Here is an 18,057-nt window from a genome sequence, read left to right as displayed (position 1 = left end):
TATTCACCGAATATTTAACAGTTCCAGCATCACCACGATATCTTCATTGAGCAACCATGGTCCCAAGTAGACAAAACATGGCAGCTCTTAAAATTAGATTGGCAAGCTGCCCCCTAGAGAATATGCCCCTTCACTCTGTCATGGATTCAGTAGCTTCACTATGTTCCAGTCATGAGCTGCTGTGTTACACAAGAAACCCTCTACCTATCATCACTCTCCTTCAGCTAACATATGTTTAATCTTGCACTCAGCTACCAATTTCAGACCTTCAGTTCAGTAACAGAGGAACCCAAAGAAAAGGCTGTAAAAGGGGATTAGAGTTGAGGCAGAGAAGAACACTCTTACCAGTACATAGGAATATACAGCACATCACCAGGTCCCACCACCGCCTCATAGCCAACCACATTCCTGAAGTTTGGAAACTTCTCGTAGTCAGGATTCTCAAAGTCCACCTGGCAGAGGAGGAGGAGGAGGCAGGAGAACCTTAAAGGTACATAGCATAAGAAATTCCATGTTGCTACAGAATGGGGCTTGTAAATTGTGGCTTTGGACAGGTGACATCTGCAGAACAATCATAACAGGATAAAACGAGTGTATTAAATTACTGGCGACAGACTAGTGTACAGGTGAAAGCGAGGGAACATGAGGAAAATCAGATGCTGTCCCTCTGTTAGTGTGCATAAATCTGCCTCAGAGTGAATGACAGTGGTGTGCTAAGGTTCCCAAGGCATCAGCCACTCACCTGGCTCTGCCTGTCACAGGGATGGTGTACAGGATAAGGATAAAGGCACTCAAATTGCTCAGGTGGAAACAGGATACAGCGCTTGTAACCCTTAATCTGGGCAAAGAAGTTCTGCTGCTCGTCATAGTGTGCTGGTGTCACATTCCCTGTAAATCAAAGCAACAACAGTAATTGCTGATCTATACGACAACTTCCAATTATAGCTGGATAAACAGAGGCACAGGGGGAAAAAAGCAACTTCTCTGGCGACACAAAGTAAAAGAGCTGTATTGAATTTGGGGCAAAGGTCCTACTAGGCATGACTACTGCTTCCTTTCCATGTTCTCCTGTATAAAAGGACACTTCCTAGCTGCAATGTTCCTCATGAGAAGCAGGATACTGTCCTTTGTCAAACCCATGTGGCTAGCAATGACCATAAATATTCTGTAAATAGGTTATAAAAAATGTGATATCACAGAAGGACATAGGAGCACAAAGATTTATATACAAAAAGGTAAAGTCAGTTTCTGTGTGGTGCTAAAGCCCCACATGCAGGGTGCATCACACAAGGACAGGGAGGGGGCACACAAGGAGAAGAGACAAACAAGAGCCAGCAACAGTATCGAAGGGACTGCAAGTAGAGCAGCAAAATGCAAAAGAAAATGTGACAAGAAGGAAAAAAAAAAAACATTGAAGAGATAGGTAAGGACGAGAAAAGGATAAAAGATCTGAACTGGAAAAGTATTAAAGACAAAGAAAACCAAAAGAAAAGCACATAAAAATGTTGGGAGAAGAGGACATTTCTCTGGTAAGTGAATGCTATTTTGCTTTGAGAACTTAAAAATTGGGGGTTTAAAGGAGGAATTTTAGTTAGTGATAGGCAAAATAAGAATATAAAAAGCAAATTTTATTTATTTATTTTAGAACATTTATACCCCGCCTTTTGCCACGTAAAGCAGCCCCAAAGCGGCTTACAATGAACTAAAGAAAAACAATTACAATGACAGAAGAGGGCATAAGGGAAGGGAAGAGAAATACAATACTTAAGCAGATAGACTGCAGTTAGGGGAAAGGAAGCAAGAAGAAGAGAAGGGAAGGAGGAAGAAGTCCAACTAATCTCCATAGTCTTTTCCACTTAGTTTTAAAAACTTTGTACCACAGCATTAACAGATAGAATCTAGCAGGCACTGCAGGAACTAGAAGGAAACACTAAGTAAATCATACAATATATATATATATATAAACTAAAAGAAACTTTTATATTAGGCTAATATCCTTAATACTGTAGCAAGTTTTAAATTATTGAAAAAAACTCAAAAACACTGAGATGGAGTCAGCAGTCCAGCAGCGAGACGAGTGCTATCCAGTTTTTTGCACTGAGTGTCACATGTATAATTATCTCCCAGTTGGTGAGATGTCATATGAGTGCACCCGATGCAAAGAGCTCCTAGCTCTCAGAGAACATGTCCGTTCTCTTGAGGCTAGAGTAGCAGACTTGGTGGAGCTGAGGGAGACAGAGAGGTACATAGAGGAGACCTACAGGGATGTTGTAGAGAAGTCCCACCTCCAGTCTGGTAGCCCCTGTGCTACCTTGGAGGAGGGAGGTCTCCTAGAAGGAGAGCATCACCCTGTGAAGTAGGAAGTACTCCTGTAGCCAGGACCTGCCCACCATGGAATGTACTATCCTCTCGCACCGAGGATGTCTCTCCAAGTACTGCCTGGGAGGGAAAGGTTAGGACAGCTGTTGTGGTTGGTGATTCGATCATTAGGTATATAGATGGCTGGGTGGATGGTGGGCGTGAGGATCACCTGGTGACTTGCCTGCCTGGTGCAAACGTGGCGGACCTCACGCGTCGCCTAGATAGGATTTTAGATAGTGCTGGGAAGGAGCCGGCTTCTTGGTACATGTGGGTACCAATGACATAGAAAAATGTGGGAGAGAGGTTCTGGAAGCCAAATTTAGGCTCTTAGGAAGAAAGCTCAAATCCAGATCCTCTAGGGTAGCATTTTCTGAAATGCTACCCGTTCCACGTGCAGGGCCCAAGAGACAGGCAGAGCTCCGGAGTCTCATTGCGTGGATGAGATGATGGTGTAGGGAGGAGGGTTTTAGATTTGTTAGGAACTGGGCAACATTCTGGGGAAGGGGGAGCCTATTCCAAAAGGATGGGCTCCACCTTAACCAGGGTGGGACCAGGCTGCTGGCATCAACATTTAAAAAGGAGATAGACCAGCTTTTAAACTAGAAACAGGGGGGGGGGGGGGGGGAGGCCGACAGTCGCTCAAAAGGGCATGGTTCAGGATAAGGTATCTTTCAAAGATATCACCAAAACATGGAAGATAGGGTATCCTGATAGTGAGGTTGTAAAAGAGAACATAGTAGATCAGGTGTCCATAAATAAAAATCAGACAAAAGATTGCAAATTACTACTGTCAAGTACTAAGCATCATGTAAACAGGAACAACAAACATAGCTTGAAATGTCTATGCAAATGCCAGGAGCCTAAGAAATAAGATGGGAGAGTTAAAATATATTGCACTAAATGAAAAATTAGATAGGCATCTCTGAAACCTGGTGGAAGGAGGATAACCAGTGGGACAATGTCATACTGGGGTACAAATTATTGAATCAAATAGATTGAAAATTCTGCAGGAAACAAAACACTTCTTGGAATCACTGTGGATTGAAATTCCATGTGTAAAGGGGAAAAGGATAGTGATAGGAGTGTACTACCGTCCGCCTGGCCAGGATGAACAGAAGGATGCAGAACTGTTAAAGGAAATTAGGGACGCAAACAAACTGGGCAACATGATAATAATGGGCGATTTCAATTTACCCCGATATTGACTGGGTAAATGTAACATCAGGGCACGCTAGGGAGGTAAAATTCCTTGATGAAATCAAGGACAGCTTTATGGAGCAGCTGGTACAGGAGCCGACGAGAGAAGGAAAAATTCTAGACCTAGTCCTTAGTGGAGCACATGATCTGGTGCGGGAGGTAATGGTGCTGGGGCCGCTTGATAACAGTGATCGTAATATGATCAGATTTGATACTAGCTTTGAAGTAAGTATACATAGGAAATCAAATACGTTAGCGTTTAACTTTATTTTATTTATTTGTTACATTTGTACCCCACATTTTCCCACCTATTTGCAGGATCAATGTGGCTTACATAGTACCGTGAGACGTTAGTTGTCTTCAATGAAAAAAACAGATACAAAGTGATGTTATCAAAAAGGTTCATGTGTTACAGAGATGTTAGAATTGTAGAGAAGAAGAGTTATATAGTGCTTGTTACGGGCTTTGGTTCCGTTGTGTTGCTGGATTCAGGCATTTAAGGTGGGCCAGTAGGGTATGCCCTTTGGAACAAGATGGTCTTCAGTGATTTCCGGAAGCTAAGGTGGTCATGGATTGTTTTCACAGCTTTTGGGAGGCCATTCCATAGTTGTGCACTTATGTAGGAGAAGCCGGATGCGTAAGTTGTTTTGTATTTTAAGCCTTTGCAGTTTGGGCAGTGCAGATTTAGATACGATCTAGCAGAACCGACTTGTTGATAGATCTATGAGGTCTATCATGTATCCTGGGACTACACCATATATGATTTTGTGGACCAGGGTGCAAATTTTGAAGATGATCTGCTCCTTGATTGGGAGCCAGTGCAGTTTTTCTCGAAGACGTTTGGCACTGTCGAAGCGTGTCTTGCCGAATATCAGTTTGGCTGCTGTATTTTGGCCGGTCTGTATTTTTTTTGTTAGTTTTTCCATGCATCCCGCGTAGATTCCGCTGCAGTAATCTGCATGGCTTACGACCATTGACTGTATTAGGTATCGAAAGGTTTCCCTTGGGAAGAAGGGTTTTAATCGTTTGAGCTTCCACATTGCATGGAATATTTTATTACAGAGTTTACTTGGCTCTCGAGAGTTATGTTGCGGTCGAGTGTGACACCGAGTATTTGCAAACTGTTTGATGTAGGGAGGGTGTGACTTGGGGTAGTTAATATCGTGGGATTGTATTTGTTATGTTGCGAGGTAAGAATGAGGCAGTGTGTTTTTTCAGTGTTCAGTTTCAGTTGGAATGAATTTGCCCAGGAGTCCATGATGTTCAGGCCTTCGTTGATTTTATTGGCCATTACTTTCATGTCGTGTCTGAAGGGGATGTAGATAGTAACATCATCCGCGTAAATGAACGGGTTAAGTCCTCGATTAGATAGGGACTGTGCCAATGGAATCATCATCATGTTGAAGAGTATTGGTGATAGTGGTGATCCTTGAGGTACTCCACATACTGCTTCCACGGTGGTGATATGTTTCAGTTTGATTTTACTTAAGTTCTGGTGGTAAGAAAACCCTTGATCCAATTAAGTACATTTCCTTCGATCCCAAAGTGGTTAAGTAGCCTTATAAGAATGTTGTGGTTTACCATATCGAATGCACTCGACATGTCGAACTGAAGGAGGAGTATACTTTTACCTATGGCTATCTCCTGCTTGAATTTGGCCAAAAGGGTAACTAGTACCGTTTCGATACTATGGTGGGAGCGGAATGCCGATTGTGAGTTATGTAGTATTGAGAACTTGTCCAAGTATTCTGTGAGCTGTGTAGTCACTAGATCTCCATCATTTTTACTACTAATGGGATAGATGCCAGTGGGCGGTAATTGGTGACATCGTTTGTGCTTTTCTTGGTGTCTTTTGGTATTGGGGTGAGTAAAATGTTGCCATAATCCTCGGGAAAGAGACCTTGTTGTAACATGAAGTTTAGGTAGGATGTGAGTTCTAATATGAAGCGATCAGGGGCGGATGTTAGTAAATAACTGGGACATGTGTCCAGTTTGCAGTGGGTCTTGGCAAATTTGTAGGTTGTTTCTCTGATTGATTCGGTGGTGATGAGATTAAATGTTGTCCAAATACGGTCAGCTGGGTAGCCATCGGAGGTTGAATCTAGTTCATTGAAGAAGTTTTTGATGTCGGTATTGAAGTAATTAGCAAGTTTGTCTGCGGGTGGGATGTCTGTATTGGTTGTGGTGGCAGGGGTGGTGTCCAGTAGCTTATATACGAGCTGGAATAGTTTCTTCATATCTTTATAATCCGGTCCTAGTTTGGTTTTGTAATAGGATCTTTTTGTTTGTTTTATTGCATATTTGTATTTTCTATGTATGTGTTTCCATGCATTAAGTGTTTGTTCATCTTTTATTTTTCTCCATGTTCGTTCAAGTTTCCTGGATTGTGTTTTGAGTTTTTTCAGTTCGTCGTTGAACCATGGTATTGTGTTCTGCCTATTTGATGTTCTTGTTTTTAAGGGTGCTATTTCATTAAGTACGCTGATACGTCTGTCCTCCCAGCAGTTAAGATAGAGTTTGGAGTCGGTTGTTATTATCCATTCGTTCTCGAAGATTTGTTGCCAGAATGCTTGTGGATCTATTTGCCCTCTTGTGGTATATATGTTGTGGGTACTGGTTTGTGAATTGAGCCCTTCTTCCACCAGTTTAAAGTTAGGTTTAATTTGTAATGGTCGGTCCAAGGTGTTGCTGTCCATTTAATGTCTGATATTAACAGGTTGTGGTCTGTGGGCAGTTTGTGTGATAGAAGGTCCAATGTGTGACCCTTGATATGGGTCGGTTGCATGTGAGGCCAGCTGCGGTCCCAAGATTGTAGGAATTCTTTACATTCCCGTACATTGGTGGAGTTGGGGTCCTCTAAGTGAAGGTTGATGTCACCTAGTATTATTATATTGGAGTTGTGTACACAATTGTTTGATATGAAGTCTATGAAAATAGGCTGGGTTTCGTTTCAGTTGCCGAGTGGTCTATAGAACAGGACACAGTTCAGCTATGGGTTAGGGAATTATTTTGGATTCTATATAAGGCAATTTCTAGATGGGGAGTGATGGAGTCAGTGATGGTTTTGATGGTGAATTGCTCTCGGTGGATTAGTGCTATGCCTCCGCCTCTCTTTTCCAGTCTGGACCGATGGGTGATTTTGTAGCCTGGGGGACAAAGATCAAGAATTATGGGGTCATTTTGGTTGTGAATCCATGTTTCTGTGATAAAGGTAAGATCGAGGTTTTCTGAGGTAATCCAGTCTGATGATGTTGTTGTTTTGTTGGTTACGGACCTTGCATTGATGTAACCCAACTGGATATTTTGGAATGAGGTTAATTGGTTTGGATTTAGGTTGATTTTTGTTAGTTGTCTTTCCCTGGGTGATGTTTGTTTGTTATGGTCATTTTTTCCGTTTTGTTGCCGTTTTCCGTGTGTGGATGATCTTCCTTTATTGTGGTGAGTGTCAGCTTGGTGGAGACTATGATAAAATGAGAAGAACGGTGAAAAAAAAACTTAGAGGAGTGATTTCCTGCGGCGTTCTCCTGCTAGCCTAGCATCACGTGACTCCCAAATTGCTATTTTTAAAACCTATTTTGCAGTCGTTTATCTATGCAGTTCGTCTGCAATATCTCCAAATCACTCAGGGCATGATTAGGGCTTTCCTAACACTTGAATTTTTTTTTGCCATAATGGAACTAAATAAAAACATCCAGGACTAAAACTATGACTTTTGAGCTAGACCTGTTTTAATAATGACTAAGAGGGGCATAATTGAACGGGACACCCTAGTTTTCCTGAGGATGTCCTCGCAGGACGTCCCCGCGAAAAGGGCGGGGAAACCCGTATTATCGAAACAAGATGGGCGTCCATCTTTCGTTTCGATAATACGGTCGGGGATGCCCAAATCTCAACATTTAGGTTGACCTTAGAGATGGTCGTCCCCGGTTTTCGGCGATAATGGAAATCGAGGACTCCCATCTCAGAAACGACCAAATCCAAGCCCTTTGGTAATGGGAGGAGCCAGTATTCGTAGTGCACTGGTCCCCCTCACATGCCAGGACACCAACCAGGAACCCTAGGGGGCACTACAGTGGACTTCAGAAATTGATCCCAGGTGCATAGCTCCCTTACCTTGGGTGCTGAGCCCCCCAACCCCCTCCCCCAAAACCCACTACCCACAACTGTACACCACTACCATAGCCCTAAGGGGTGAAGGGGGGCACCTACATGTGGGTACAGTGGGTTTCTGGTGGGTTTTGAAGGGCTCACATTTACCACCACAAGTATAACAGGTAGGGGATGGGCCTGGGTCCGCCTGCCTGAAGTGCACTGCACCCACTAAAACTGCTCCAGGGACCTGCATACTGCTGTCATGGAGCTGGGTATGACATTTTTTGGCTGGCATAGAGGCTGGCAAAAAATATTTTGACCCTACTTGTCCCTCTAATTACCGACCCATCTCCCTCCTTCCTTTTCTCTCCAAATTACTTGAGCGTGCTGTTCACCGCCGCTGCCTTGATTTTCTCTCCTCACATGCTATTCTTGACCCATTACAATCTGGTTTTCGCCCTCTCCACTCAACCGAAACTGCGCTTACTAAAGTCTCCAATGACCTATTACTGGCTAAATCCAGAGGTCAATATTCCATCCTCATTCTTCTTGATCTTTCCGCTGCTTTTGACACTGTCGATCACAGCATACTTCTCGATACGCTGTCCTCACTTGGATTCCAGGGCTCTGTCCTTTCCTGGTTCTCTTCCTACCTCTCCCTCCGCACCTTTAGTGTTCACTCTGGTGGATCCTCTTCTACTTCTATCCCTCTGCCTGTCGGCGTACCTCAGGGTTCTGTTCTTGGTCCCCTCCTCTTTTCTATCTACACTTCTTCCCTTGGTTCATTAATCTCATCCCATGGCTTTTCCTACCACCTCTATGCTGATGACTCCCAAATCTACCTTTCTACCCCTGATATCTCACCTTGCATCCAAACCAAAGTTTCAGCGTGCTTGTCTGACATTGCTGCCTGGATGTCTCAACGCCACCTGAAATTAAATATGACCAAAACCGAGCTTCTCATTTTCCCCCCCAAACCCACCTCCCCGCTCCCCCGTTTTCTATTTCTGTTGATGGCTCTCTCATTCTCCCTGTCTCCTCAGCTCGAAACCTTGGGGTCATCTTTGACTCTTCTCTCTCCTTCTCTGCTCATATCCAGCAGACCGCCAAGACCTGTCGTTTCTTTCTTTACAACATCCGTAAAATCCGCCCCTTTCTTTCCGAGCACTCTACCAAAACCCTCATCCACACCCTTGTCACCTCTCGTTTAGACTACTGCAATCTGCTTCTTGCTGGCCTCCCACTTAGTCACCTCTCCCCTCTCCAGTCGGTTCAAAACTCTGCTGCCCGTCTCATCTTCCGCCAGGGTCGCTTTACTCATACTACCCCTCTCCTCAAGACCCTTCACTGGCTCCCTATCCGTTTTCGCATCCTGTTCAAACTTCTTCTACTAACCTATAAATGTATTCACTCTGCTGCTCCCCAGTATCTCTCCACACTCGTCCTTCCCTACACCCCTTCCCGTGCACTCCGCTCCATGGATAAATCCTTCTTATCTGTTCCCTTCTCCACTACTGCCAACTCCAGACTTCGCGCCTTCTGTCTCGCTGCACCCTACGCCTGGAATAAACTTCCTGAGCCCCTACGTCTTGCCCCATCCTTGGCCACCTTTAAATCTAGACTGAAAACCCACCTCTTTAACATTGCTTTTGACTCGTAACCACTCGCCTCCACCTACCCTCCTCTCTTCCTTCCCGTTCACATTAATTGATTTGATTTGCTTACTTTATTTATTTTTTTGTCTATTAGATTGTAAGCTCTTTGAGCAGGGACTGTCTTTCTTCTATGTTTGTACAGCGCTGCGTATGCCTTGTAGCGCTATAGAAATGCTAAATAGTAGTAGTAGTAGTAGTAGGGTTAGTGACCACTGGGGGAGTAAGGGGAGGTCATCTCCAATACCCTCTGGTGGTCATCTGATCAGTTCGGGCACCTTTTTGAGGCTTGGTCGCAAGAAAAAAATGGGCCAAGTCGGCCAAGTGCTCATCAGGGACGCCCTTCTTTTTTCCATTATCGGCCAAGGACGCCCATGTGTTAAACACGCCCCACACCCTAGTCCCGCCTTCGCTATGCTTCCAACACGCCCCCATAAACTTTGGTCATCCCCGCGACGGAAAGCAGTTGGGGGCACCCAAAATCGGCTTTCGATTATGCCGATTTGGGCGACCCTGGGAGAAGGACGCCCATCTCCTGATTTGTGTCGAAAGATGGGCGCCCTTCTCTTTCGAAAATAAGCCTGTTAGTGGTCGGTGCAGTGCACTGTGGAGAAGAGGACCCAGGCCCATAATTCACTCTGTTACACTTGTGGTGGAATATGTCAGCCCCACAAAACCCATTGTACCCACATATAGGCGATGCTTGCAGACATAAGGGCTATTGTAGTGGTATATAGTTGGGTACAGTAAGTTTTTGGAAGGCTCACCATACAATATAAGGGGATAAGGATGAGATGTGTACCTGGGAGCTTTTATGTGAAGTCCACTATGGTGCCCCCTAGGGTGTCCCACTGCTCTCCTGGGATGTCTATTCCTATTCCGAAAGGATGGGCTCCATCTTAACCAGAGTGGGACCAGGCTGCTGGCATCGGCGTTTAAGAAGGAGATAGAGCAGCTTTTAAACTAGAAATGGGGGGAAGGCCGACAGTCGCTCAAAAGAGCATGGTTCGGGATAAGGTATCTTTCAAAGATATCACCATAACAGGGAAGATAGAGTATCCTGATAGTGAGGTTGCAAAAGAGATTGTAGTAGATCGGGTATCTTTAAATAACAATAAAAATCAGACAAAAGATTGCCAATTAATACTGTCAAGTACTAAGCATGATGTACTTAGGAACAACAAACATAGTTTGAAATGTCTATATGCGAATGCCAGGAGCCTAAGAAATAAGATGGGGGAGTTGGAATATATTGCACTAAATGAAAAATTAGATATAATAGGCATCTCTGAGACCTGGTGGAAGGAGGATAACCAGTGGGACACTGTCATACCGGGGTACAAATTATATCGTAGTGATAGGGTGAATCGGATTGGTGGAGGGGTAGCATTGTATATTAACGAGAGCCTTGAATCAAATAGATTGAAAATTCTGCAGGAAACAAAACACTCCTTGGAATCACTGTGGATTGAAATTCCATGTGCAAAGGGGAAAAGGATAGTGATAGGAGTGTACTACCGTCCGCCTGGCCAGGACGAACAGACGGATGCGGAAATGTTAAAGGAAATCAGGGACGCAAACAAACTGGGCAACACAATAATAATGGGGGATTTCAATTACCCGCATATAGACTGGGTTAATGTAACATCTGTACACGCAAGGGACATAAGATTTCTTGATGAAATCAAGGACAGCTTCATGGAACAGCTAGTTCAGGAGCCGACAAGAGAAGGAAAAATACTAGACTTAGTCCTTAGTGGTGCTCATGATCTAGTGCAGGGGGTAACGATACGAGGGCCGCTTGATAACAGTGATCATAATATGATCGGTTTTGATATTGGCATTGAAGGAAGTGAAACTAGGAAATCAAGTACGCTAGCGTTTAACTATAGAAAAGGTGATTACGACAAAATGAGAAAAATGGTGAAAAAAAGACTGAAAGGAGCAGCTCGCAGAATAAAAAACTTGCATCAGGCGTGGATGCTGTTTAAAAACACCATCCTGGAGGTTCAGGACAAATATATTCCACGTATTAGAAAAAAGGGAAAAAAGACTAAACGTCAGCCGGCGTGGCTAAACAGTAAGATAAAGGAAATCATTAGAGCCAAAAACAATCCTTCAGAAAGTGGAGAAGAGAACCAACTGAAAGTAACAGGATAGATCATAAGGAATGCCAAGCCAAATGCAAAGCGGAGATAAGGAGGGCAAAAAAGGACTTTGAGAAGAAATTAGCGTTGGAAGCAAAAATACATAGTAAAAATTTTTTTAGATACATTAAAAGCAGGAAACCGGCCAAAGAGTCGGTTGGGCCGCTGGACGAAAATGGTGTTAAAGGGGCGATCAAGGAGGACAAAGCCGTAGCGGAGAAATTAAATGAATTCTTTGCTTCGGTCTTCACCGAGGAGGATTTGGGGGGGACACCGGTGCCGGAAAGAATATTTGAAGCGGGGGAGTCGGAGAAACTAAACAAATTCTCTGTAACCTTGGAGGATGTAATGGGTCAGTTCAGCAAGCTGAAGAGTAGTAAATCACCGGGACCTGATGGTATTCATCCCAGAGTATTAATAGAACTAAAAAATGAACTTGCGGAGCTACTGTTAGAAATATGCAATCTGTCCCTAAAATCGAGTGTAGTACCGGAAGACTGGAGGGTAGCCAATGTTACTCCGATTTTTAAGAAGGGTTCCAGAGGAGATCCGGGAAATTATAGACCGGTGAGTCTGACGTCGGTGCCGGGCAAGATGGTGGAGGCTATTATTAAGAATAAAATTGCAGAGCATATACAAAAACATGGACTGATGAGACAAAGTCAGCACGGTTTTAGTGAAGGGAAGTCTTGCCTCACCAATCTAATGCATTTTTTTGAGGGGGTAAGCAAACATGTGGACAATGGGGAGCCGGTTGATATTGTATATCTGGATTTTCAGAAGGCGTTTGACAAAGTGCCGCACGAAAGACTCCTGAAGAAATTGCAGAGTCATGGAATCGGAGGTAGGGTATTATTATGGATTAAGAACTGGTTGAAAGATAGGAAGCAGAGAGTAGGATTGCGTGGCCAGTATTCTCAGTGGAGGAGGGTAGTTAGTGGGGTCCCGCAGGGGTCTGTGCTGGGTCCGTTGCTTTTTAATGTATTTATAAATGACCTAGAGATGGGAATAACTAGTGAGGTAATTAAATTCGCCGATGACACAAAATTATTCAGGGTCGTCAAGTCGCAGGAGGAATGTGAACGATTACAGGAGGACCTTGCGAGACTGGGAGAATGGGCGTGCAAGTGGCAGATGAAGTTCAATGTTGACAAGTGCAAAGTGATGCATGTGGGTAAGAGGAACCCGAATTATAGCTACGTCTTGCAAGGTTCCGCGTTAGGAGTTACGGATCAAGAAAGGGATCTGGGTGTCGTCGTCGATGATACGCTGAAACCTTCTGCTCAGTGTGCTGCTGCGGCTAGGAAAGCGAATAGAATGTTGGGTGTTATTAGGAAGGGTATGGAGTCCAGGTGTGCGGATGTTATAATGCCGTTGTATCGCTCCATGGTGCGACCGCACCTGGAGTATTGTGTTCAGTACTGGTCTCCGTATCTCAAAAAAGATATAGTAGAATTGGAAAAGGTACAGCGAAGGGTGACGAAAATGATAGTGGGGATGGGACGACTTTCCTATGAAGAGAGGCTGAGAAGGCTAGGGCTTTTCAGCTTGGAGAAGAGACGGCTGAGGGGAGATATGATAGAAGTGTATAAAATAATGAGTGGAATGGATCGGGTGGATGTGAAGCGACTGTTCACGCTATCCAAAAATACTAGGACTAGAGGGCATGAGTTGAAGCTACAGTGTGGTAAATTTAAAACGAATCGGAGAAAATTTTTCTTCACCCAACGTGTAATTAGACTCTGGAATTCGTTGCCGGAGAACGTGGTACGGGCGGTTAGCTTGACGGAGTTTAAAAAGGGGTTAGATAGATTCCTAAAGGACAAGTCCATAGACCGCTATTAAATGGACTTGGAAAAATTCCGCATTTTTAGGTATAACTTGTCTGGAATGTTTTTACGTTTGGGGAGCGTGCCAGGTGCCCTTGACCTGGATTGGCCACTGTCGGTGACAGGATGCTGGGCTAGATGGACCTTTGGTCTTTCCCAGTATGGCACTACTTATGTACTTATGTACTTATGTACTTATGTCTGTGTGGCCAGTCTACTAAGAATGCTGACCCCCCCCCCCCCTCCCCAATACATCCCAATGGATTGCTTATGTGCGTTTTTCACTTGGACAGGGTTTTGTTTTGTTTTTTTACCAAAAAGATGAATGCACAGAGAACAAAAACATCTAGCAAACAGTCATTTTCTGGAAAAAAAAAAAAAAAAAAAGATGTTTTGCTATTTCAAAAATGGCTATAATCGCCACCTGGATTCTGGACATTTTGTCCAAAACATCCAAAGTCAGACTTAAGATGACTTATTGAAAATGCCCCCCAAAGTGCACTAAATTTCAAACAGTTAAAAACAGAATTAAAAAATTAGAAAGTAAATATGTGCATATAAACTTGGACAAACAACACGTTAGTCTTATCACATCTCTTTCTGAGACTTGTTGGAATGCTGTTCGGTGAGTCTGTGCAATCTATTTTCATTTCTATTTATGTATTCTAGCCAGATTTATCTTCTAATTTTTAGCTGTTTGAAAATTAGTGTACTTTGTGAAGGAATTGCATGTGACCATTGATCTCTTACTGGGTATGTATTGGTTTTGGGTACGTATAGTACTTTTGATGTATATGGTTTCATTTTGATACGTCGTCTATACTAAAATGCATCATTCATTTAGATGTGGTGTTTGTTTATATATGTTTATTATTTATCATGTAGGCTAATTAATTAGAAATTATAGGGTCCTTTTACTAAAGTGTGCTAATGGATTTAGTATGCACTAAATAAGACGCTTAGACGCTTATTATATTCCTATGGATGCCTTATCAGTTAGCGCACACTAAGGGCCTCTTTTACAAAGGTGCGCTAGTGTTTTTAGTGTGTGCTAACCATGTAGATGCCCATAGGATTATTATGGTCGCCTACATTAGCGCACCTTTGTAGAAAACTCCCTTAATCTGTTAGTGCACCTTAGTAAAAAGACCCCTATACGTTTGATAGTGCCCTGGATGCAGCCCTTCAGTGAGGCAAAATGTGGCCACATTGGGCATGATTAGTGCAAGATCTCTTTATTTCCCGTCAATACATACAGTTTTGGTGTATGATTATTTCATCTTCGATGTGCTGTTTTCTCTACGTCTGTGTTTGTAGTGGATCTTCTTCGGTCTGCCCCTCCTTCAATCTCATTTAATGTCCTCTAGTTCTACCGCCTTCCCATCTATGGAAAAGGTTCATTTGCAGATTAATACCTTTCAAATATTTGAACGTCTGTATCATATCACCCCTGTTTCTCCTTTCCTCCAGGGTATACATGTTCAGGTCAGCAAGTCTCTCCTCATACGTCTTGTAATGCAAATCCCATACCATTCTCGTAGCTTTTCTTTGCACCGCTTCAATTCTTTTTACATCCTTAGCAAGATACAGCCTCCAAAACTGAACACAATACTCCAGGTGGGGCCTCATCAGTGACTTATACAGGGGCATCAACACCCCCTTTCTTCTGCTGGTCACACCTCTCTCTATACAGCCTACAACCTTCTAGCTATGGCCACCGCCTTGTCGCACTGTTTCATCGCCTTCAGATCCTCAGATACTATCACCCCAAGATCCCTCTCCCCGTCCGTACATATTAGCCTCTCACTGCCTAACACATACGTCTCCCGTGGATTTCTACTCCCTAAGTGCATCACTTTGCATTTCTTCGCATTGAATTTTAATTGCCAAACCTTAGACCATTCTTCTAGCTTCCGCAGATCCTTTTTCACGTTTTCCACTCCCTCCCAGGTGTCCACTCTGTTACAAATCTTAGTATCATCCGCAAAAAGGCAAACTTTACCTTCTAACCCTTCGGCAATGTCACTCACAAATATATTGAACAGAATCGCCCCCAGCACCGATCCCTGAGGGACTCCACTAATCATCTTTCCCTCATCCGAGCGAATTCCATTAACCACCACCCTCTGGTGTCTGTCTGTCAACCAGTTCCTAATCCAGTTCACCATGTCAGGTCCTATCTTCAGCCTGTCCAGTTTATTTAAGAGCCTCCTGTGGGGAACAGTGTCAAAAGCTTTGCTGAAATCTAAGTAGATTACGTCTATAGCACGTCCATGATTCAATTCTCTGGCCACCCAGTCAAAGAATTCAATGAGATTCGTTTGGCACGATTTACCTTTGGTAAAACCATGTTGTCTCAGACCTTGCAACTTATTGGCTTCCAGGAAATTCACTATCCTTTCCTTCAGCATCGCTTCCATTACTTTTCCAATAACCGAAGTGAGGCTTACCGGCCTGTAGTTTCCAGCTTGTTCCCTATCACCACTTTTGTGACGAGGGACCACATCTGCCATTCTCCAATCCCACGGAACCTCTCCCGTCTCCAAGGATTTATTAAACAAATTTTTAAGAGGACCCGACAGAACCTCTCTAAGCTCCCTCAATATCCTGAGGTGGATCCCGTCCAGTCCCATGGCTTTGTCCACCTTTAGGTTTCCTAGTTGTTCATATACACTCTCTTCCGTGAACGGTGCTATATCAACTCCATTCTCATCGCGGTCCTTCTCCAGGATTTTCTTCTGTGAAAACAGAACAGAAGTATCTATTTAGCAAATTTGCTTTTTCTTCATCATTATCTACATAGCGGTTCGCAGCATCTTTCAGTCTCACAATTGCCTTTTTAGTCATTTTCCTTTCACTAATATACCTGAAGAAATTTTTGTCACCCCTCCTTACCTTTCTAGCCATTTGTTCTTCTGCTTGCGCTTTTGCCAGACATCTCTCTCTCTTGGCTTCTTTCAGTTTCATTCGGTATTCCTCTCCGTGTTCCTCTTCTTGAGTTTTTCTGTATTTCAGGAACGCCAACTCTTTAGCCTTTATTTTCTCATCAACTTGCTTGGAGAACCGTTTTCTCTTGCTTTTATTTACTCTCTTTACATAAAGGTTTGTGGCAATATTTATAGATCCTTTCATCACCACTATCCTTCCACTTCTCGTACGTCCTTCCCAGCCCATCAGCTCCTTCCTCGCGTATTCCCCCATTTTACTGAAGTCAGCATGCCTGAAATCCAGGACTTTGAGTTTTGAGTGGCCGCCCTCCACTTCAGCTGTCATATCAAACCAAACCATTTGATGGTCACTGCTGCCCAGGTGGGCACCCACTCAGACATTTGACACACTATCCCCATTTGTGAGCACCAGATAAACATCGCTCCTTCCCTCGTGGGTTCCGTCACCATTTGTCTGAACAGAGCACTTTGGAAAGCATCTACGATCTCTCTACTTCTTTCCGATTCCGCAGATGGAACTGCCAATCTACATCTGGCAGACTGAAATCTCCCAGAAACAGCACCTCTCTCTTCTTTCCCAACTTTTGAATATCCGCGATCAGCTCTTTATCTAATTCCTCCAACTGTGTCAGAGGTCTGTAGACAACACCCACGTGGACAGAGGTTCTATCATCTCTTTTTAAGGTGATCCTTATTGCTTCTTCCTTTTCCCAGGCCTCTGTCATTTCAGTCACTGCAATATCATTTCTCACATACAGAGCTACTCCTCCACCTTTACGACCATCTCTATTCTTCCTAAGTAGATTATAGCTTGGTATGTTTGCATCCCATTCATGGAAACCATTGAGCCACGTCTTCGTGATTGCAACAACATCCAAGATGCCTCCAACATTAGGGCTTGAAGATCATGAACTTTATTAAGCATTTGTGGTCATCACTTTCCATTTACATTTCCTGGTATGTGTTTCAACATTAGTGATTTGGGGGTGTCTTTTCTCTTTGGTTACCTTCATATCTTTTTGTTCCACCTTCTTCCGCCTCAGTTCTATTATCAGGAACATCACAGTGCTGTAATGGAGCAAAAGAATACTGTAGGGGCAACACTTGTGAGGGCGGATGCTTCTCTGTCACATAACGAAGTCTGCCTGAGCCTACTGTGAACCATGTATTCTTAGGTGGTTTTATCCTTTGAGGCAGTGGTGAGAATTTGGTATGATTCTGTGCAGTATGATTTTGTGCAGTCCTAGAAGCTGTTTTAAGTGCATCAAATTCCTGCTTTACTTTACTGAGCTCCTGTTTTAAACTAGCGAGCTGAAGACAGACAGGACAAGCCTTAAGTCTCCAGATGATTGGCCTTGAAACTAAAGCACCACAATTATTACAGAGAATAAAAGTCATCCTGTTTGAAATGGGTATGAACGGGTGTACTATGATGGGGTTAACAGTCTGCAAGATTGCTTGTGTGTGACTGAGGAAAGTTAATGAGTTTTGGCTTGTCTATTTATGACTGGAAAACCCTGGGGTGGGTGGGATTATAAGTCCTAGTGAGTCAGCCAAGTGCTGTATCAAAAAGGTTATCTAGGTATGACCAGAACTGATACAGTCTGATCAAAGAATTTCCAGTTGATTTAACTTTCAAATTCCACTAGAATATAACTGGGATTGGCAGAACCTTTCCACAAAGTTAGAATGTTACAGGTCTGGAAGCAGTTAGAAAAGTGTATCCTCTATCATAACTAGGTAGAAAGGAAAGAGGGTAGATCTATGGGTATAGTTAATACTGATTTTTGATTATCCTGCCAATATGGTACTGCCAACAGTGAGAGAAGCT

The 18,057-nt window shown here is 43.5% G+C and overlaps 1 protein-coding gene across 1 annotated transcript in view; it reads right to left on the bottom strand.

Moving 5' to 3' along the window:
- HIF1AN (hypoxia inducible factor 1 subunit alpha inhibitor) overlaps positions 1 to 18,057 on the bottom strand; it is an 83,896-nt gene that overhangs the window by 25,381 nt on the left and 40,458 nt on the right. The window contains exons 4-5 of the mRNA XM_030203532.1: positions 743 to 888; positions 346 to 452 (exon numbers count right to left, since the gene is read on the bottom strand). Coding sequence (XP_030059392.1) covers positions 346 to 452; positions 743 to 888 — 253 coding nt within the window. The remainder of the gene's footprint in view (positions 1 to 345; positions 453 to 742; positions 889 to 18,057) is intronic.

This window comes from Microcaecilia unicolor, chromosome 5, assembly GCF_901765095.1.
Source record: "Microcaecilia unicolor chromosome 5, aMicUni1.1, whole genome shotgun sequence".
In the NCBI taxonomy this organism is placed as follows: Eukaryota; Metazoa; Chordata; class Amphibia; order Gymnophiona; family Siphonopidae; genus Microcaecilia; species Microcaecilia unicolor.
Note: the sequence above shows the minus strand (reverse complement) of the source record. Positions and strands in the feature narration are given on the sequence as shown.